General features: G+C 51.6%; 1 protein-coding gene across 1 annotated transcript in view; it reads right to left on the bottom strand.

Annotated features, from left to right (window-relative positions):
• Positions 1 to 4,707: 4,707 nt before the first annotated feature.
• The window catches only part of CALN1 (calneuron 1), a 386,428-nt gene continuing 369,183 nt past the window's right edge, over positions 4,708 to 21,952 (bottom strand). Inside the window, exon 5 of the mRNA XM_032591641.1 lies at positions 4,708 to 8,136. Coding sequence (XP_032447532.1) covers positions 8,009 to 8,136 — 128 coding nt within the window. The 3' untranslated portion in view covers positions 4,708 to 8,008. The remainder of the gene's footprint in view (positions 8,137 to 21,952) is intronic.

The raw sequence follows: 21,952 nt of genomic DNA, 5'->3' as shown, positions 1-21,952 counted from the left end.
CATGTGTTTTATGCCGAGAACACTCTATTTTTAGAATTTTTAAACGATAACAAATGCTTAGTGATGTTACCATGTAAGTTGCCCCCCGAGAAGGTGTATAAAATGCAACAGTGAACAAGGGGTCTCCTGGGAGATCCTGGGAGAGTCTACCCAAATGGATACTCAGCTTGTTGCCTCAGTACAAGACATTTGGGGAAATGTGTGAAAAGTGCTTTACCTTTGAAAAGTAAAGAAAAAATAGGAGATGCCCTCATGGTTTCTGGCATCAGGAGGTCAAGGTTCTGGTCCAAACTCAAGCGGGATCTCTTAGTGTCCTTAAGTCACTTAGCTTTCTGGTGTTCTTCTTTTCCCTATTGATAGAAGGGAATGGGTGTCTCTTTTTATGCCTGAGAAGCTCCAATAACACTGCAAATTCCAGAAGTTTAAGGGAAAGCTATGTAATGCCTGAATGCTAACATTGGGGAAGAATTTGGCAAATGCAATCCCGAAAGGGTGACACCATTAGCTTGGGTGTCTGCAAATGTCTGCCCCTGGCCAGAAGATGTTTTGTTCTTCTCACCATATGATCCATAACCAGCTTATCCCCCCTTATGCCAATCATTCCCTTCCAAAGCCCGACCGTGAGGACCAGATCCCCAGCCGCTTTCCTGATCCTTGCTTCTAGGAAGAAGGTGATGCCGGACTGCCGTCCAAATGGGTCCGGTCGCCCTCCAGGGTCACAGGAGTGAATTTCGTGACAGGTTTGCAAGCCACACCACAGATAATGAACTGAATCTCTCCTCAAAAGAAAAAAAAAAAACTTTTATTTTTTTTCTATTGCATAAATAATGGTAAATTAGACTCTTTTTTTATACAGATTATATATTTACAGACAAGTCTGGTTACAGAAAACATCTGGTAAATATGGCAGTCAGTTTTCCTTTATACACTAAGAGGACATATTAATAATATATACTTCATTGGATTAGTAAGTTGCATGCCAAGTTAATTTATATTAATATTTACATTTTATATAAAGATTTCCTTTTGACTAGTCTGCTGACTCCCATCACTTAATAGCAGAAATAATCATCTAACACGGAAGGAGAAAAAAAAAAAAAAAAAGGAACATGAATGAGGTAAATGGGAAGACTGTGACCCAGGATTTCAGTCTGAGTGGCCCATTCTGGAAACGAGAGCTGTCAGGCTCCAGGCATACTGATCCTAGGATCCTCAGCTGTGCTCCAGTCTGCATCGAGCCACTAACTATACTGTGCTTTGAGAAACAAGTCACGTCTCCAGTCTAATGATTCCTAGGCTCACTGACCCCACCCCCTCCCATCCTCAAAAGATGACAGTTTGCCAGCCTACTGCCTGACCAGACTTTCTGGATCTGATTTCCATCCAAGGGCACGGTCTTTGGTTAGTCCTTGGATAAACAGCTTCTTCTTGGATTTCAGAACTGGTGGGGGGGGGAGTCAAACCCCACTAAGAAGCCATTCAAGGACCCCTGAAACCAGATTTCCAGGTCAGAAAGGAGGAATATTCTTTGATTTTCTTTGGGGAGAGCCGAGAGACCCTGGCTTGTGTAAGATTCTACCAGGAGCCGAGAGGACCCATTCCTTTCCGGACCAATCTGGGTCTTTCCAGGGAAGGTCAGTAGGGCTTCTATGAAAACAAGCTTATGTGAAAATCTCAGTCCAATTCAGGTAGAGGTAAAGGGACAGAAATCTAGGATGTTATGTTGTCATGGGGCAGAAGGGCTAGGGATTTTATGCGTCCAGCGGTCACTCTTGTCCTGCCCTCCACCCCTTACCAGGGTCGGTGTTTCCAAAGCAGGCACCTGTGCTCAGCATCCCTCAGCCTCCAAGAGACCATCCCGCAGTGGCTGGTCTCCCCAGACTGCTAATCTCATTCCTGACAATCGTGAGAGACGGTGACTCTCTCCCTTCTGCAGTGTTAGGAATAATTGCAAACCATTATCACATATACCGGAATGGCCAGGAAAAAAAAAAAAAAAAAAACAAACAAAAAGAAAAAGAAAAAAGAAATGACCGGAAGTTGTGCTCTTTATTCAGTAGCTTCCAGTTAGGCTTTCTCAGATGGAGAGACACCCACTTTGTCCTGGGATCTGGCTTTGTTTCACTCTACTGATCCCGGAATTCTCATGCCCGTGATCTGCCATCAAGTGATCAAATCCCCTTACTTTTCACCCTGGCTAAGCCCATCTTTGATGTTCCCTTGAGTCAGCAAGACCTTAGGGAGTCAACAAAACCTCTTACTTGCAACACACCACACATTTGACGGAAACCAATTTGCATTGTTTCACCTACAGACAACGGACACCAAAAGAGATCCTTTATTACAACTGCCTCTTGGGACCCGTGTGAGAAAAGAAACCGCCAGTCCCCAGTTCACGCGGGAATCCGGCCCCTCTCAACCCTAGGCATCATCCTGACTTGTTTCAGACAGACAGACAGAGTCACGATGGGCGGGCTCTTCTGGTTTCCCTTTCCTTTTGCTTTAGCGATGAGAGAGCTGAGGCCCGGAAGGGAACGTCACTCAAATGATCGGGCTGGTGGGCGGCCGAAGCACGTGAGGTCCTGCACGCGATCGTGCTCCCTTACGTCTGGCTCTACCCTCCGCTCTCCTGGCCTCAGTTCAACAGGTCTGAGCCCAGACACAATGCCCCCCGGGGGGGGGGGGGAGGCATTTTGAGCTTGGCAGATGTCCCATCCCCCAAGGAAAGACGAGCTACGGCCTCCACTTGACGTCTGCCACCACCCGTGTCACTGGGGTCAGGTTGATGGGCAGCCCCGTGGCACTCAGTCCCCCGCAGGCCACAGATTCAGGGAAAGCGTCCAGAGACCAGCCTCTGCAGCCCTTCACAATCTTCCTTTTTCTCTCACAGGTCCAGTGATGCAGCAACACCACCCTTGAAGTTTTCATTCCCTGGAATATTCCTTCCTAATTAGCCTCCTCCTCTACTCCCCTGGAAAATCCCAGCCCGGCAGCCCTTTCACTCGGACAATAACTTCTAACATTGTGAGAAGCACTGTTTTGAAAGCCAACCCATCAAGCTCAAGGAAAAGAGGCGGATGAGGGCTCCACCCACCATGGGTGTTGAACCGATTAAGCTACCCAAAGTCGGGGCAGGCAGGGGGCAGGGGGCTGGGCGAGTCTTGTCCGGGTCCAGAGGGCTGTCTTATGGGACTGGCAAAACCTGATTCTTTGCGGCTATTACCTCAAGCCAATGGAATCAAATTAATTTTGCCGTGAAGACTTTCCGAGCTTCGTCACCGCGTCCCTTGAGACCATAGAAAGAGGGTCCCAAAACCAGTATAAAGTAGAAACCATAGTCATGCGCTGTGGCCATGCGCATTAGCAAACGAGCACGGCAGACTAAGAGAAGTGTGTGGCTGGTGTGTGCATTTGACCTTATTCCTCCCCCAACCAAGTGTCAATGGCAAGGCCATATAGCTGAGGACAGTCCCCTGAGTGATTTAGTCAAAGGAAGTATGAAGTGAAGCTGGACAGTTCTGACATTTAGATGGCTGTGGAGACAGGGTCCACAAGGGGCAGCCCGCCCCTCCTCCACTTTGCTAGTGGTTCAAATAATTCCACTGGAAACCCCTAGCTGCTGAAAAATGTTACTTTGCTATTTCTGACGGATCTTTCCCTCCCCCCCCAACCCCTTCCGGGAGGTGAGGAAAGACGGCTATGGCGAGGGCTTAAGGTTCCAGACTCTTAGCCCCGTGAGGATCCCTGAAGAGGCCAACGGGAAAGTTGTGAGCTCGGGTCACTGCAGACAGACGTTCTCCAGAGAGTAGTCCTCCTGGGAATACAACCGGTATGTGCCCGAGTCCGGAAGCCTAGGCTCGGCCCGTCTGTATCATCGTGGCGCTATGGGAAAAGGGACTGTTCCCTGCAGTGGGGTTCCAGATCTCCCTACAACTCCGTGGAGCAGGGTGAGTAGTACTATCGCCATGGGCTTTTGGAGAAACAGTGCAGTGAAATGACCCAGTCTGGTTGGGGACCTCCAGCTGGGAGGAGCAGAGCTCAGCAGCGACCGCGACCATGGAGAGAAAATGGCACAGCACAAACAGGGTTTCATGACATGTAGCCACACACGTGGCCAGGCCAGCCAACCCCAGGACCTGTGCTTGGCCATCACACCCTCCCTCCTCAGTCATGGTCCCGGGGAGGCTGCCAGCTACAAGCTAAGAGCAAAACTCGCTTTGATTTATAACCTGAGTCTGAACTGAAGCCTAGAGAAGGCATTTAGAATGAACGAGAAATTTCCCCCTCCCAGTTCTTAGATGCATCACTTAACGATTCTCTGCAGGGGAGGTGAGGGGCATGACCCTCAGCATGACCTTGCCAGCTTTCACTAGGTTCTCTGGCTAACCGCGACAGACCACTCGTCATGTGCGACTTGAGACGGGGGACAGGTATGGAGAAAGGACACGCCTCGCGGTACACGTCTTGTTCTCTGCAAATAAAACACCTAGAAAGTTCAGAAGCCTCTGGGCTTGCCTAAGACCCCACGTAAACCTCAGTTCACTTCAGTTCACATTTCTGGCTTGTGGGAGAGCCGTCTCAACAGGCCAACAGATGCTTTTAAAGATTGAGGCTTAAAATATTTTTTGCCTTCCAAATGACATTTCTGCCTTTTCGCCCAGATGAAGGGGTCCTTGCTCTGGGCCCTGGGAAGGGTGGGGGGTGGGGAGGAGGCGGGGTGGGGAGAATACCACCCGGCTTTCAGGTAGCTCCTGTTCTCCTGAGCACATGGAAGGACGGTTTCAAAACACCAGAGAAACCGCCAGATTTTTTTGAGAGTAATTTACCCCACCAGGGGGGATATGGGTGCACGGAGCCCGGTGTTCTTTAAGAAAATGTTCCCTATTTTTGTGTGCCTTGGCAAACTCAGGGTGGAATGCGAGGGTTGCCATGGCAACATCACCCCCCCCTCTTTTTTTTTACAGATTGGTCACGTGGGACCCACGCACATTCTGGAAGCCACTTCTAATAGTTCCCATGCTGGGTCCTGTCTGGGGGCTCTGTCTGCTTCTGGAGTGATAGGAGACAGCTTTTTTGTGGGGCCAAGGGGACCAGGGTCTGCATCCCTTGTCCCCCTAGCAAAATGCCTCCCCGATCATCCCTTGTGTGGTCTGGGGGGCACGTGTTCTTACAGCAAGAATGAGCCACGCTTTAACCATGAGCATCATAAGTGCTGTGTGTGTGCGTGGTGGGGGTGGGGGGGGGCACGGGGCTGAAGTAGCTGTGGAATGGACAGGACCTGGGGTGGGGCTGCAGAAAGTCAACATCTTAAGTCTTACAAAGAATCCCGACACCTCTGAAAGACTGTCCAGGCAAAGCAGCCAGGGCTTACCTCGCAGACACAAGCTCTCGCCTCCCAAAGGGTCAGGAGCGCCTCTAACTCTGGGCTGTCTCCCCACACTTCAGCTCCTGGGTGCCATGCGTGACGCCACCATGGTGGCAGGTCAATGCCAGCCCACCCCAGAGGAAAGTTCTATAGCTTCCTTTTTGTCCTCTCTCCCTGCAAGGGACGCCTGCTCCTCGAATCCCTCCTGGGTAGGATTCGCGGGTCACTGGGAGAGGAAAAGGGTCCTGTTCAGGGAGAGGATGCCGAGGCCTCGAACAGGCTGTTGGTGCCTCTCCAGAGCTCTCTTTACTCTCCGCCCCTGCACAGCGGCTCATTTCTCTTCTAAGCCGCACATCCTTCGGGGACCCGGTTCTCCAGGGGGAGGCACAGAACTTGCAGACAGCCAGCCTTTGAAGAAGCGTTGCGATCCCCTCTCACGGGGCAGCGGCCTTTGGGAGTCCTCCCGGGGTCTCTATTTAGTCTACTTTGGCTCCCCAGGAGGGCACGGCCTAGAGGTTCAGGGGGTCCTTCCCATCCAAGTCCAGTTGTGGGCGGGGGGGGGGGGGAAGGTAAGCCGCTTGGGGCAAAAACTAATGACGCAGTCGTCTTCTGTGTTAGTGTTCTGTGCTCGGACCTGTCCTCCTTCTGGAAGCCCATCCTGAAGGGACCGTGGGGAGTTGGGCAGGGGGAGAGAGAGGAGGCAGACGTGCACTGGGTACTGTGGCAGGATGGAGCGGGCAAGGGGGAGAGGCAGGCTGTTGCCTTCCTTGGCCTGGAAGGAACTCCCCGTAAGACTCTGGGCATTTTCCCAGCAGGACCCTCAACCCCCAGGGCTCTCGGGAGCTCACACCTGCTCCGTACTATGGCTCAAACCCTAGTTTTACTTGTGCTCATCAGGAATATTTGTGGGCTCCCACCGTGGGGAAGTTTCTACAGCTGCCCCAAACCGCCCCCCCCAGGCTGCTGCAGGAAGTGCTTGCAGAGTCGAACTGGAAAAAGACCCTAAAAGGACAAGTCAGGTTGGAAAAGGCGGAAAGGGAGAAAACGGAGAGGGAGGGGCCCCTGAGGGAGGGGTTCAGGGGACCCCCCTTCCCCCCCGGCAAAACCTAGAGATGAGACACTCTGGCACCTCCATACTGGAAGACAGGGGAAAAGGGAGAGGGGAAAAAGCACGTAGCTTCAGGATGCAACGGAAAGAAAGGGGCGCGACACCATTCTACTAGAGAAATAAAGACCTGAGCTTGGAAAAGTGCAAAGGAAAACACGGCACGGAAAGGTTATGGGCCGATCGGACTGTGCAAGCTTGAATCAATAGCGGTGGCTGATACGGCGTCTAGGAAAAGTCGGGAAACTGCAGGTTGACATGCCACTGAAGAGGGACCCTGGGCTTCGGGTCCCTCCCCCCCCCCCCCCAGCAGAAGTACTCCGCAGGCAGGAGCGAATTACCTCTGGCTGCGCTGCTTCACGTCTGTTTGTTTCCCCGGGTGGGGGGAAAACGAGTCAGTTGCAGAATCTGACCGCTGCAAGAGGTGATGTACGTTTCCGTCTTTCCACTGTGGACCGTATTTCTCTTTTGCTTGGGGGAGGACTAACAAAACAAGTTGGAAATGGAGGAGAAGATAAGGTGCTCGAGGCCCTTCGCTGACGGAGGTCTGCTGGCACGGAGGCGGGTTCGGGCTCCGCGACTCCGGGCTAGTGGGGTGGGAGGGTCCCAGGCCCTCCCCGCACCCCCCACCCCCGAACTACCTGGCCCACCCGAAAGAGGCGGGGACGCATGTCGGAGGACGAGCTTATACCGGGAGTAAGCGATTAGGAAAGGGGGATGTCACACACGAAGGAGCCCAGTATATACGTCTGTCTACATGTCTATGTTACAGGGATGCCCACGAGAATGCTTTTTTTTTTTTTCCACTAATGGCAGCACAGGTGGCAAAAGCCGGGAGAAAGGCTCTCTGCAGATTCCAAAATGCTGGTGCGCGATGGGCTCTAGGAACAGAAAGCCAAGTGCCGACGGAAACCGAGAGCTCCCCAACTCTGCCAACAAGAGTCCTCTAGAAAAGGCAGTAAGAACGGAAGCGAAGGGGTGCGGCGCTGCACCCCGCTCGATGGCTTTCCCCTCACGCCTTGGGGTGGGGGGTGGGGGGGGCTCCACTGGGTGGAGGAAGGAAGCCCCCTCTTCCGTAGCAACCCAGCAGCCAGCCTCTTGGGACTGAGGGTTCCCGCAGCCGGGAGTCTCCAGCGGACCCCTGGGGTTGAAAGGACGGGGGGCACGGAGGTGGCCGCGGGCTGACGCCTCGCCCTTGCTCTCTTAACACCGCCAGCCTGGGTGGCCCCTGGAATCCCGGGATGGAAATGAAGTCTCTCTTCAGAGTTCCTAGGGGTGGTTGAAGCAGTCACTGGGAACTCCTGGCTATTTTATTGCATTAGGAAACAAAACCATTAAAGCATTTAAGACAGCCCTTTGGTGTCCCTGCCAAGGAGATGAAGTGAATGGGCAACACCTGTTGCACTGCAGCCTCGGGGGGGTCTTCGCCCGACCGTGCCTGGTCTGCAACCGTATCTGCTTTTGCGGAGGAACAGAGTCTGCCCGCTGGGCATGCGCATGCGCGGTGAGCTGGGCACGCAGCCCGGTGGGGGGGCGGCCTACTCCATGCCGCTCCGGAGGATCTGGTTGGCCGCGATCAGCATGACGCTTATGATGAAGGCCATGGCGAAGGCGCAGATGAGGCTCTTGCGGACGCAGGTCTGCCTGTTCTGTTTCTGCGCATGCACTGGGGTGGGGGTGGGGGTGGGGGAGCGGAGGGCAAGGAGACGCGGGGTGGGGGTGGGGGAGTGGGGAGAGGGGGGAGAGAGAAGAGAGAAATGACACAGTGAGACAGGCTGGCCTCCTCCTCGTCAACAAGCCCAGTTCCGAGGCTGAAGACGGGTCACACCGACAAGCATGCCCCGGACCATCCTCGGACACTGAACCCCACGTCCTCTGGCAAACCGTGCGGAACAGTCAAAACTTGACCAGAAGCCAAGAGAGGTGTGATGCTCAGAGGAGGGTACAAACTTCCGGGTGCAGTAGAGCGCCAGTGACTTTCTGCGCAAGAAGAGAAATGTAACGTTTTGGAGTTTCGCGAAAGGCACCGTCCAGGCACGGCTGTGTCGGTTTCTGCAGAACGCCGGGCTCCCATTTCTGAGGCAGCTGCTAGGTTCAGATGCTTCCCTACGTTTTCACGCTGGGCCGGAAGCAACTTACCTTCCAGAATTGTTCTTGGGTGGCTGCTGGTCGGGATGACCCTAAATGACTTCTGGCATTACTTGAGTTACGCACGCCGGGGGGGGGGGGGTTCTAAGGAGGGGTCCCTGGGCAAGCAGCATACACATCCCTGGGAGGTTTTTTTAAAAAAAAATTTTTTTTTTAATGTTTATTTATTTTTGAAGGAGAGAGAGACAGAACATGAGCGGGGGAAGAGCAGAGAGAGAGAGGGAGACACAGATCCAAAGCAGGCCCCAGGCGCCGAGCTGTCAGCATAGAGCCCGCCAGTGGGGCTCGTACTCACAAACCGCGAGATCTTGACCTGAGCCGAAGTCGGACGCTTAACCGACTGAGCCGCCCAGGCACCCCCATCCCTGGGAGCTTACTAAAAATGCAGGTGCTCATGCTGGACTCCACGCCCAGTCTACCGAATCAGAAACTCCAGGGATGGGGCCAGTGATCTGTTTAACCAGGTGATTTCGGTGAAGTCCACATGCTGTGTGGACAGGACCGGTGGGAACCCAGGAGAGAGTCACAAAGCTCTGTCAGACCTCGCACAGGCCCCCACATCCTGCGGCACCAGGGGTCTGCCCTTGGGTCCTGGGATTGTATTCTTTTCATCCTTTTGTTGGGCTACAGCATTTTTTTTTTCAACGTTTATTTATTATTTTTTTCGGGACAGAGAGAGACAGAGCATGAATGGGGGAGGGGCAGAGAGAGAGGGAGACACAGAATCGGAAACAGGCTCCAGGCTCTGAGCCATCAGCCCAGAGCCCGACGCGGGGCTCGAACTCACGGACCGCGAGATCGTGACCTGGCTGAAGTCGGACGCTTAACCGACTGCGCCACCCACGCGCCCCATCAACAGCATTTTTATAAGGCCCTTAAGAAACCATTGGTAGGTCTGCATCAGTTGGGAAAGTAATATGGACCAGAGACAGAGAGATGGAAATCACCAGAAAGTAAAGTTTTGGTCAAGTGTGCCGAGGCAGAACAGATCTCTCTTCCATGCATTGCTTCCTATACCAGAACTTCTTTTCCTTCTTTGAGTCTGCACCACCCCCCTCCCCTCCCCATCTGTCTGTGCACCCGTGATCTTTGCACACAGTTTACCACTTAGCGTATGAAAGAGATCTGTGCCCTGGAGGCAGCTGGGAAGCTGTGTACAGCAGAGCTACTCACTGGACCAGTGGCAACAACACCATCTGGGAGTTTGATGTAAATGTAAATTCTTGGGTCCCACCGCAGAATTCCCGAATCAAAATCTCTAGGGGTGAAGGCCAGGAATTTATGAATTAATAAGTTCTTCAGGTGATTAGGGAATTGCTAGGCCCCACCCCCAGAATTTTTGATTCAGTAGGACTAGGTGGGACCAAAAATTTGATAGAGTTTGAATTGCTGGGGACCTGACAGGTGTGTGCGTGTATGTGTGTGTGTGTGTGTGTGTGTGCGCACGCTCGTGTGCGTGTGTGTGTGTTAGGGACATAGGGTGGGGGGTATCGGGGAAGATGGTTCTTCAGATTCAGACGTTAAGAAACCCAATGCCAGGGGGCACCTGGGTGGCTCAGTCAGTTGAGTGACTCTTGATTTTGGCTCAGGTCATGATCTCATGGTTGTGAGGTCGAGGCCCACGTCGGGCTCTGTACTGACAGCATGGAGCCTGCTTGGGATTCTCTCTCTCTCCCTCTCTCTCTCTCTGTCCCTCACCTACTCACGCTCTCTCCTTCTCTCTCAAAACAAATAAATAAACTTAAAAAAAAAGAAAAGAAACCCAATGCCGGAAGAACAGCTGAACATTTTCAGATTACCTTCCATTTTGAAAAGAGGTCCTTCTGCTGGACGTTATACTCTACCTTTGCAAACCTCCAGCTGAGGGAAAGTGGTTTTTCTTTGGATCGGATCGGATTATGGCATGGAGAGAGGAGGTGTGTGTGCGGGCGCGGGGGAAAGAAACGCAATTTCCCTCCATATTGCTTGCAATCTCTCTGTACGAAAGAAGAATGGCAAGAGAAAAAGGTCAAGGTAGGGTCCACATGCCGTTCAAGAACCTAAAAGTCATTCAATTTCAAGTACGTCTTCCCCTTGACATTCGGGGGCTCCTCTGAAATCCCTGGAAATCACAGGGAAGAAGTGGGAAGCCGGGGATGTTTCCAAAGACAAATGGAGCTTTCCCTAAGAGAAGGGGTGTCGGGGGCTTGTCAGGGAGCCTCTGTAAATTACATCAGGAGGGTTTCTCCAGCAAGCCACGTTTCATAGAGACCCAGGGCCCCGTGACGCAGCTCTGCCCCCACCCCCAACACTTGTTGATTATTTCTGCACTCTTAGGTGCTGTCTTTTTTTGTTTTAATGTTTTTATTTATTTTTGAGAGAGGGAGAGAGAGCAGGAGCGGGGAAGGGGCAGAGAGAGAGGGAGACCCATAATCCGAAGCAGGTTCCAGGTTCCGAGCTGGCAGCACAGAGCCTGACGCGGGGCTCGAACTCACGAACCATGAGATCGTGACCTGAGCCAAAGTCGGACGCTCAACCGACTGAGCCACCCGGGTGCCCCTCTTGGGTGCTGTCTTGTTATCTTTAATCCTGGATCCCCTGGGCTTTTGCTTCCCTTGGGTGACTGAAAGTATTTTTGGTTCCGTTCTCAACTTGCTGATCATGTCTGGGTCTTAGAATCTTACAAATTCTTACCCAGAGGAAGAAGATTTCTTTGGTGCCAAGATGCCCCTGTCCCAGGACTGGGCAAATATAAAAAAAAAAAAAGTGCCAGCCCTCCCTCGGTAAGGAAAAAAGGAGGTGGCGTTTAAGAAGGAAAGAACCAGGGCTGAAAATAGGAGGATGGGAAAGTGGCGTATCTGGCACTTTCCGAGGGCTGGCTAATTTATTCTGGGAAGTTCCTCAGCATAAACATGCTTCTGAAGGCAGTCATCTACCTTTCCTTCCTGAGGGCTAGCGAAGGCCGAGAAAAATTGTGTGATTATGCTGAGGGAGAAATTTTTGGCTGAAGCCCTTCTTTGTGAAGGACACTCGGAAAACAAGGTTACAGGCGACAGGATTATCCCGCAGGAGAGCGGCTGCACCTTTGATCTGAAAATCCTTCAAAGCAGTAGGAGAGGAGAGATAAGGAAGGAGGAAAGGCCTGGAGACCTAATAGGGTGTACTTGAGGCCATGCAAATCCCAGTCTAGACCAAAGTCCTATAAGCAGAGTGGCACTCCCAGCTTGCTCCTCTCGGTGGCCCTGAAACATCATCATTTCAGCTTCTGTGCCTCCACGAGAATCCCGTGACATCCAGTTCTCACGTTGTCATAAATCGTGTGGCAGAGTAAAAAAAGTCATGATTTCGGAGCCAGACCCAAGTCTAAATCATAGCTATTCCACCTCTCGGCTGTGTGACCTTGGGCAAGCAAAACTTCCTCCGGCCTCAATTTCCTCATCTATAAAATGGGAGCATCTATAAAATGGGAGTAGTAAAAACTGCCTTGTTGTGAAGACTGAGGATATATGAAGGTACTAGGGCATGTTTGTGCCCACGGAGTGCCAATTCTCTTTTGTAAACCTTTAAAAACTTTTTAATGTTTATTTTTTGCGAGAGAGGGGGAGGGGGAGAAAAATGTGGGGGGGGGGAGGGGCCGAGAAAGGGAGACAGAAAATCCCAAGTGGGCTCCACGCTGACAGCGGAGAGCCGGATGCGGGGCTTGAACTCACGAACCGTGACATCGGGACCTGAGCCGAAGTCGGACACTTAACCTACTGAGCCCCCCGGGCGCCCCCGGAAACCTTTTCAAAACTTGCCTTCACTTACTGAACCCCGCCTGAGTAGGCCAGGCGCACGCCGTGTGCTCTACACGTGTCATCACAGACCTGCATGGTGGCCATCCCCGTGAGAGCTGGGTGTGTGACTGTCCCTTGACAGGTGGGAGCCTCTGAAGCTCCACGAGGTGGAGTCCAAGTTCATTTGGCCAATGGCGCAGGTGGGGCTTGGGCCAGGGTCTGGTTCTAACACCCGGGTTTAAAACTTCTGCACAAACTCTGCCTTCTTGACCTTTCGCTTAGCGACAGGACACTCAGCGATAGGAAGATCCAAAGAAAAGCCACTTCAAACCCCTGATGTGCTTGACGGTACAGCCCGCCCCGGGTTAATGTGTTTGTTGATAATAATTCAAGGCCCGTCTTCGGCTCTCACACATTTGCACTGTGCTACAGTTTGGGGTTTTACTCTGTGTCTAGGGTTTGCTTCCCCAGCAGAACTCGGGCTCAGCCCAGGATGACCTGTGACTCGGGGTTAGCGCGCTTCTCTTAACCACCGCGTAGGAACAGCCCCGGGGCAAGCGACTGAACCTCTCTGAGCCTCAGTTTCTCTCTCTGTGCAAGGAGGTGATGCTAACTGTTCTGCTAATGTCCAGCATCATCTCAAAGATGAATGAGCGGATACAAAAAGTGAAAGCCACGCCCAGCTGTGAATTGCCAGAGAAGTGCACGACGTCCTTGTATCCCCTGAGGGCTGGAGGAAAGGTCTGCTCATTTTTCTCCCGTTCCCCGCAGCCTCCAGCACGGGAGTGAGCATCCGAGCAGTGCTCCCAGACCTTTGCCGTGGTCCCTTCCCTCGTGAATTCGTTCCGGGCTGCAGTGAAACTCACCTTCCCAAAGCAGCACTTAGTATGCGCCACGGATTCCCGCAACCTTTCTGCAAACGCTTTCTTGCTGGGGAAGCGCGTGCCATCCAGCATCTCAGCTCAGCTGGGAGGACCGCCGACCACCTCCTGTCCCTTTCCCACCTCTGCTCCTAGACCACTGTGCCTCCTTGCCGAGCAGCTTCTGTTTCAGGCGAGCAGGGGTCCCCACGCATCCCCACACGAGACTGTGCGATGCAGTCCAAGGCTTGGCGCCCGTTCTCTCTGCTGGGGGTGCCCGCTGACCTTCCCTCTCATTTCTTCTGGGCGTACCCCAAACCTCTCTTCCCTAGGAGGCTTCTCCTGAATGTTTTGCTCTCATAGAGCCTGATCTTTAAATTTTTGTAATGATCGGACTCTTTTTTTTTTTAATGTTTATTTATTATTTTGAGGGAGAGGGACGGGGAGAGAGAGAGAGAATCCCAAGCAGGCTCCGCACCAGCAGCGCGAAGCCCGGCGTGGGGCTCGAGCCCACGAACTGTGAGATCACGACCTGAGCTGAAACCAAGAGTCGGATGCCTAACCGACAGAACCACCCAGGCGCCCCATGGACTGGTCTGTCGATACTTGCTTATTTTTAATTGAGATGGCATTCCCATACCGTAACATTCAGCCTTTTAGCGTGGACAGTTCAGTGGCATTCACCAGGTTGGGAAAGAATCCCCACTACCCAATTCCAGAATGTGTTCGTCACCCCAAAAAGAAACGCCACACACGTTAGAAGTCACGCTTCGTCCCTTCATTCCCGCCTCCCCAGCCCCTGGCAATCGCTAATCTCCTTTCTGTCTCTATGGAGATACCTAGTCCGGGCATCCGGCATAGCAGATACATGCAAATGTACGACGTGTAGCCTTTTGCGTCTTACTTCTTTAACTTGGCCCAGCCCATGCATGCTGTAGCATGTGTTGGTCCTTTATTTCTCTTTGTGCCACCTTTTGTTTCTCCGTTCACCAGCTGATGGACGTTTGGGTTGTTTCCAGTTTGGGGCAATTATGGATAACGCTGCTAGAACATTCTTATACAAGTTTTTGTGTGGACGTGTTTCCAGCGCTCTTGGGTCCAGATCCAAGTAGGAGTCCAATTTCTGGGTCATATGGTAACTCTTTTCGAGGAACTTGCAACTGAACACGGAAAATGGCAAGAATGTATCATGCTTGGCAATCTTTTCCATGTTTCTCTTCCCATGGGGCCCGAGCTCTCTTTCCAGCAGAGTGGTTGACATAGGAGCCCAGAAGGAACATGGGGGGACATTGACACAGGAGCACATAGAAGTGGGGTCTCCAGTTTTCTTGAAAGCTTGGTAGCAAGTCCTGAACACCTACAGACTCCTGGATGCTACATGGCAGGACCTGGGTTTGTGAGCTTAAGCATCAGGCAGGTTTTGTTTTGTTATTTTACCAGATTTAGGGGCACCTGGGTGGCTCGGTCGGTTGGGCGGCCGACTTCGGCTCAGGTCATGATCTCGAGGCCTGTGGGTTCGAGCCCCGCGTCGGGCTCTGCGCTGACGGCTCAGAGCCTGGAGCCTGCTTCGGATTCTGTGTCTCCCTCTCTCTTTCCCTCTGCCCCTCCCCTGCTTGCTCTCTGTCTCTTTCTCAAATAATAAAGATTAAAAACAAAACGGAACAAAACAGATTCACACTGCTCCACTCGGCAAATGATAGGCAGTGACTCTTGGAGTTTTCTCCTGGAGTCTGCACGGATTTTGCCACGGACTGGCTGGGTGACCCTGGACGTATTGGGCTCATAATCCCTCTGGCTCAGTCTCTTCGAAATGGGGCTGCGTGTCTGGAGGCTTTGGCTCCCAAATGAGGAGAACCAGAATCATAACAATTCTGATTAATTGCCCCCACACAGACCTCTATGTAAGTGATATTTCTGGCAGGGAGCTCGGGGCTCAGGAATGTTTAAAAACAAAACAATACAAAACCCATCTTAGGTGATTCTCACAATGAGCCAGAACTACCAAGTCTGGGAGCTATTACTGCTCTGTGATCCTTCCAGGTCTCACATTTTATGATTTTATGAAACTGAATATTTCCATAGCCTAAAGTGGAACTAATTAAGAGCTCCTGAAAGTGAATATTCTTTTTTTTTTTTGTCATTTTTAAAAAATATTTTTAGTTACTCTTGAGAGACCGAGAGAGCGAGGGAGCGAGCACGAGCGGGAGAGGGGCAGAGAGAGAGGGAGACCCGGAATCCGAAGCGGGCTCCAGGCTCCGAGCTGTCAGCACAGAGCCCGACACGGGACACGAACTCACGACCTACGAGATCATGACCTGAGCCGAAGTCGGACGCTCAACCGACTGAGCCACCCGGGTGCCCCTGAAAGTGAATTTTCTATACATCAGCGAGACCAAGAATGCTCAGGTACCCCAGGCAAGACCTGCAGACAGAGATAAATGATGTGGCCGAATAGCAGTGAGACTGCCATGTTTTATGATACCTGTTAAGGGGAAGAAGGGCCACCCTTCTGGCTCCTTCTCTACCATAAAATCGTCTCAGGTTTCTAGCCATCGGACGGCCAGGTCTTGCTTGGAGGGTTCCACTGTGGACCCTTGGTGAGGTGGCCAGGCGTTGTTCTGGCCTTTCCGACAGACCTTCCTCTTCTGGGAACGTAATTCACCTTTTGGTTTGGGGATCTGTAGCTCAGTCTTCAGACCGACTGAACTCTTGGTCCAGGGCTCCACCTTCCCCCTGCAGCAAACCAGACTGGCCAAGTAGAGTGTGCCAAGCTCTTGGCTGGGTTTGGGGTTAGGCATACGGGCCGAGCAGGATTGATGGGAGCCCCTTCTTGGAATGGAGGTGAATCTTCAGGGAGAGAATCCTGTCACTTCGGGGAGAGACAGCCTGCCCAAGAACGAAGTCAACAGAGAGGAAAGAAGGACAGAGACTGGGAAGGAGACAGTGACAGACTGGGGGTTGGGAGGACGAGGGAATGTCGCTTGAGCTCTTTCGATCCAGGTCAGCCAAAGTTCATCCCTTTGCCAATATTTTTTAGTTTAAGGGCGTCTGGGTTGAGTTGCTGCTACTTAAAACCAAGAGTCCTGACTGGTACTTTTAGCACCTCCGATGTTGGCATCGACTTGACTTTAGGAGTGAAGGTGTCAAGAAGAATGTTCAAACCCTGCACATTTGGTCCCTGTGCCGTCCTTCAGAGATGATGTGGCATTCTAGCAGTGGGGACGCACGACGTCTCTGGGAAAAAAAAATCAAATCAGGAGAACAGACCTGGGGCTAGGGATGAGCTAGTTCTGTTTCGTTGTCTGTTTCGAGTGCTCACTCCTGTGTTCAGCCTCATACAAAGTAATCTCACGTGTCACCTCATGTCCCAGCCACACGAGGCAGTCATTGTGTGATTCCCATTTCACGGATGAAGAACATTAGGCTCTTACTGTGTGTATGTAAGTGTCTCAGGCAAGTGACCTCAGACAGGACAAAGCAGGATTTTCAGCCAGGCCTGTCCAGAGTGCAGAGCTGGAGTCCTCAACGACCAGGCGTACTAATCAAAACCCGTCCTCTAGCTGTCTACCTCGTGTCTCGGAATCTCATCACTCCTCACTCGTGGCTCCAGAAAACTTTCCTGCCGGACTGCTGTGAAGGATTCCCAGATAGAAGAAAAAAATCCCTTTCTGTCTGAAGTCCCAAATCTCTCTGAAAACTGTGTCCTGTCTCACCACCTGCCACGGACCCTCCGCTCCACCTTAACCTCCACCCGCAGAGAACAGGTTTTATTTAAGGAAATTCATGGCACCGGGCAAACCGAGAGCAGATGGTGTAGGAGACGTGTTATGCCCTTTTCATTTGGACGGGCCTGAAATACGCAACGTGCACGGCCAGGTGATGGGACAAGGCTCCCCATCTGGGTGTGCATTTGACATCCCAATAGGAATTCTGCAGCTTCAGCAGGGACGGCTGGCCTGGAGACCTTAGATTTGGTTGCAAATTCTTTCTGACCTTCCGCTGAGCCAGAAATTGTTGAAGCTGGATGTGACCGTCATTGTCCAATCTTTGCATTGCAGAGGTGAAGAAGGGAAGGCTGAGAGTTTCTAGAGAACTTACGCAGGGTCACATATCTAGTCCAGCCAGGGGTGGGCACGTAACCCGCATGTCTGCGCAGTGATGCTTTGGGAGCTAGGGAGCTACCCGGCCCGCGTCCCCTCCTTTGACATTTATTTCTCTCGTCCATCATCCCGAGGCACTGGATGGCGCAGAACAGCTCTGCCATATGCCTTTCACAGAAACGATTTCTCCCCCCCCCCCCCCCGTTGATGATTTCGCTTTACTTCCTTCTGCCGCGCGTGTTGTCAGAATGTCTAGAAAAATCTGACAGCTGGTATTCCATTTAGGGACAACATTTGGGGGATGTGTCTTGAAAGGGCTCACACACAGTCTTGCCGCGCCTTCTACTCAACTTCCAAATATAATATGACTTTCCTGGCGATGACATGAAAAACGAGTGACGATGAAGTGCCATTCCGTAAGGGGGCCTGAGACGCCTATGTCTGGCTAAAGGGAGCCAGAGGAACAAATGAAGGGGCAGGGCCTTGTCAGATAGCCCCGGGTTCACACCCGTCCCCGGTATTTGACCTTGGACGAGCGACACCGGTCTGCTGAGCCTTGGTTTCCTCATCTGTACCAGAGGGGCCACAGAACTTCTCTCCCAGGACACGCTGACAGGTGAGTTGCTCGTGTTAACAGGTGACCGCCCCTGGCTGCCACGCCAGGCAGTTCCCTCCCGTCCCTTTCCTCTTGGTCTGTATCAATATGGAGGAAGCAGTAAACACATTAGAAGCAGTAAATCAAACTTAATATATATAATATAATTTGTTAGGTGAACCCTTAATAAGGATCCGGTGACAGGTAACTAGATGACCACAAGGTCAACCACAAGACCACTCGATTCCACATGTGTCAGCAACTCGACCCAAATAGACAAGAATTTGTCTCTCAGCGTCACTGGGCTTCTGTTCTCCAAAAGCGAAATGTCTGGTGATTATAAAGGAATCACACGGAAGCAAAACGTCTTAAAACTCTCATGTAGCCCGGATGGTGAGTGGGCATTGCGGGTAGGCACATAGTCCGGTAACTAGCCCATTTCGGTGAATGCTGACCTATTTATTTTTCCAAATAGTTAGAACACACATATTGAAAACTGACAGCTCAGAACATTGAACATAATTGATCTTAATGAGGGAATTCAAAAAGATCTGGGGCGTTGGGAACACCTGAAAGGCATACTTTGAGTTGAGGATTCTCTTTGGACCGGGGGCTGGGTAGACTGCCAGCTGATGGGTTTTGCCGGAAAGCCCCTGAATTCAGTGCGATTCAATGACCTCATGCCCAAAGCACCCAGCACGGTGGGTGACACTTGGTCCGGTGTTTGACTCAATCTGAATAATTTCTCATCTGGAAGCCAGGTGTGAATAAAGGAAAGGTCCACTTCAGAACCCTTGAGTTAGATTCTTCTGGTCTCTTCCCAGCCTTAATAAGGGCTTCTGTAGATGACTTCTTTTGGTGCTCCAGGAAAATGGGTTCTACACATGACATGAACCCCCAACTCAAGGGTTTCCTGAAGACAAGTCAAGAAAGCTGTCCTTCTGTGTACCTTGGAATCTCATCCTAGTCCTCTTGTCCTTCCCCTGGGAGAAGATGGAAACATTCCTGCCTCCTTATGATCACAGAGCCCTATCTTCCGTAAAGGTAAGGCAGATTAGGACGCGTGAGGGGCCGTGTGGATGTGTCTGTGCGTGCACGCGTAGCTGTGGTTTGCGTTGGCCTAAGAACCAAATGGGTAAAGACAACAAAATCAAGCCAAAGGGAAAATTAAAAGGAGAAAAAGAAAAACATAAACCTCTCCCACCAAAGGGGGCCACATCCCCCCCGCATCCATTCAGGTGGAAGGAATGATCGAGATTTCCTGACTTAATGGACAGAACCTGAACAGGTTTGTACAAGTCTCAGACCCAAGATTTGTAAAAGCGAAAAGTATCATCACTGGTGTAAAACGACGCTAGGGCCTGAGGAAGGCCTCCTGTTCGGCTCTAACAGGCTCCACGTCAGGTCGTGCACATCAGCATTTTCAAACGTCTGCTACGCTCCAGAATCTCAGTCTTGACCCCCAATGTGCTGAGCTCAGAGTTACTTGATGGGCGCCTCTTTAAATTCCATTCTACCAGGGCGCCCGGGTGGCTCAGTCGGTCGAGCATCCCACTTCGGCTCAGGTCATAATCTTGCGGTTCGTGGGCTCGCGCCCCGCGTCGGGCTCTGTGCTGACAGCTCAGAGCCTGGAGCCTGCTTCCGATTCTGTCTGTCTGTCTGTCTGTCTCTCTCTCTCTGCCCCTCCCCTACTCGTGCTCTCCCTCTCTCTCTCAAAAATAAATAAGCATTAAAAAAATTAAAAGAAACAAATTTCCATTCTACCGCACATCCGTTTCATTGACCACCTCATCCTTCCTTGCTCAGAGACAGGGCAAAGACCTGCACTTTTAGGTTTCTTTTTTGTTTCTTCATTGGTTCCTTCCTCTGACATAAAGTAAGGCAAGATTCCCAGTCCTCTTGGATCTCCCGGCTTTCCAGGTTGAGCTGATCAGCGTGGGTATATACCTGCTGCAGCCAAGTTGTTTGGTTTGATTCGTTTTTTGCTGCAGCAAAATTTTAACAAGAGCAGGAGGGAAGAGCTCCCTGGGAGGGTAGGGAGGAGGTCAAGGTCTGGCCACAAGGCCTCAAATGGACTCTTCCAGCCCTAGGGCACCAGCGGGGAGCTCAGTTGAACACAAACCAATGAGCTCGCATTTCAGGCCAAACGGCACTGACATAATATTAAAACAAACGCAAGACAAAAAAACCCTCTGATGTGAAAACAAGCAAAACGGCTTATGTAATCCACGTTGCAGAGGGCATTCAAAAAAGCAATGTGCTAATTACAAAGCAATGTTTCTCTTATTCAAGAAGGCCACAAAGTTTAAAGCATTCAGCACAGCAACTGGAACGTATCAGTCCACCCCACGGTTGGTAGCTGTTGCCCATGTTATACGTACGAATCAATTAGAGCGGACTCAGAAGACTTCGATTTGGAAACCCCTTTCTCCCTCAGTTTATTAATATATGAGCTTTTGAATAATAAAAGGACATTGCTTAGGGTTCAGATTCCTTCCCAGTGCAGTCTGACCTTTCCCAAATTACTAAGACTTGTGACATTTCTCTGAACAAAACACCGATCCACAAACGAAGGCTCTTGTGGAAAACAAGATGTCCAGAAATACTCCCCCCTCCCATCTCCAGAGCATTTGCTGACAGTGGGGGGCTGGAGCCCCCGATGCTTCCATTGTTGGAACACACAGTCTGCCATCAGGGTGGAAAGAGCTGGGTCGAGATGGATGGGGGAGGCCAGGCCTGCTGTTTTCTCAGGTGTTCCTCCCATCTCTGCCTGCCTCGCCCCTACTCACCCTCCCGATCCCCCTGCCTGTCCTGCTGCACACGTGGCTTTGGCCGTGACCACCCTGCTCTCGTGTGGTCTTGCGTGGCTCCAACTCCAAATACAGCCACTGATGCTCCAGCCCACGTGTCACATGCAGGCCGACCGGGGCAGCTTCTGGACCACAACTGGGTTTTGTTCGCCACACACAGCGTTTTTGAAAGATTTATGAATGCCTACAGAAGGGGGCACAGCTCTCAAGTTTACCCCAATCCCTCCCTATCCACCACTCCCCGTCTCCCTGGCTTGAGTTAATCGCACTTATCACCTCGGTGTAGAAGCGTCTCTTCCTGTCATGGCCTTTAATCCTGCACACGATACCCGGACAGGACCCCTGGGGGCCCAGGTCCGAATGAACCACTGTGGCCCCCTGGACTAACTCCGTTCTGCATAGACTCCCCGCTCGGCCGGCTCTAACGTGGCAGCTCCGAGACCAGGCAGGGCGAATGCCATCCTGGTGGCTATGTGACAGCTTCCCAACGGTGTGCCCCGATTTGTGTAAGTGTTCGGGAAAAAGAATAGAAAAGAGTGGCTAGACCTCTTTAAGAGATCCCGGCCCTGAACAAGTTAAAGATGGCTGGGCCTGATATCCTGTTTTAATGTCATTAAAAAAATCTTTTTTTTCTATTCATCAGGGTTGTTAAAGCAGTTCTGATTTTCAAAGTTGAAAGAGGGATTGAATTATTTAGCTTCCCTGGAACTTTCTACTGATTAGGGGATCAGGTAGGCTGGTTTTGTTTTGTTTTGTTTTTCTTACCTTTTCTTTCATGAGCCCAAGAAAAATGGCCTCTCGTGGGTCTATATTTTGGCCCCAGGAAAACCTTCTTTCTTCTGTAAGTACAGGGTTAAATTCGCGAGAGTATTTTTGTGAATGGGGCTGTTTCTGACCAGTGCCTTCAGGGAGCAGAGCACAGAGGCAGTCCTTTCCTAAGGGTCCTGTGAAGTAGGTGTAATTATCCTGATGTTTATAGGTCAGGGTACGCCCTCAGAGAAGGCACACCTGGTGGCCAAGGTCGCGCACTTAGCCACTGGACTTGACCCGAGTTGGGCGCTGGAGTTTGTACCACTCCACGCAGCCCCCCGGTGAGTAACGGCAAAGTACCACAAAGCTGCCCATCTAATCACAGACCTCAGAGAACCACTGGCGGAAAGACAGGGTCCCTAGAGGTCCTGCAAAAAGGCAGGGTTTGGGGGGAAAAATGGAAA

This window comes from Lynx canadensis, chromosome E3 (genome assembly GCF_007474595.2).
Source record: "Lynx canadensis isolate LIC74 chromosome E3, mLynCan4.pri.v2, whole genome shotgun sequence".
In the NCBI taxonomy this organism is placed as follows: domain Eukaryota; kingdom Metazoa; phylum Chordata; class Mammalia; order Carnivora; family Felidae; genus Lynx; species Lynx canadensis.
The sequence above is the reverse complement of the archived record's forward strand: the minus strand, read 5'-3'. Positions and strand labels throughout refer to the sequence as shown.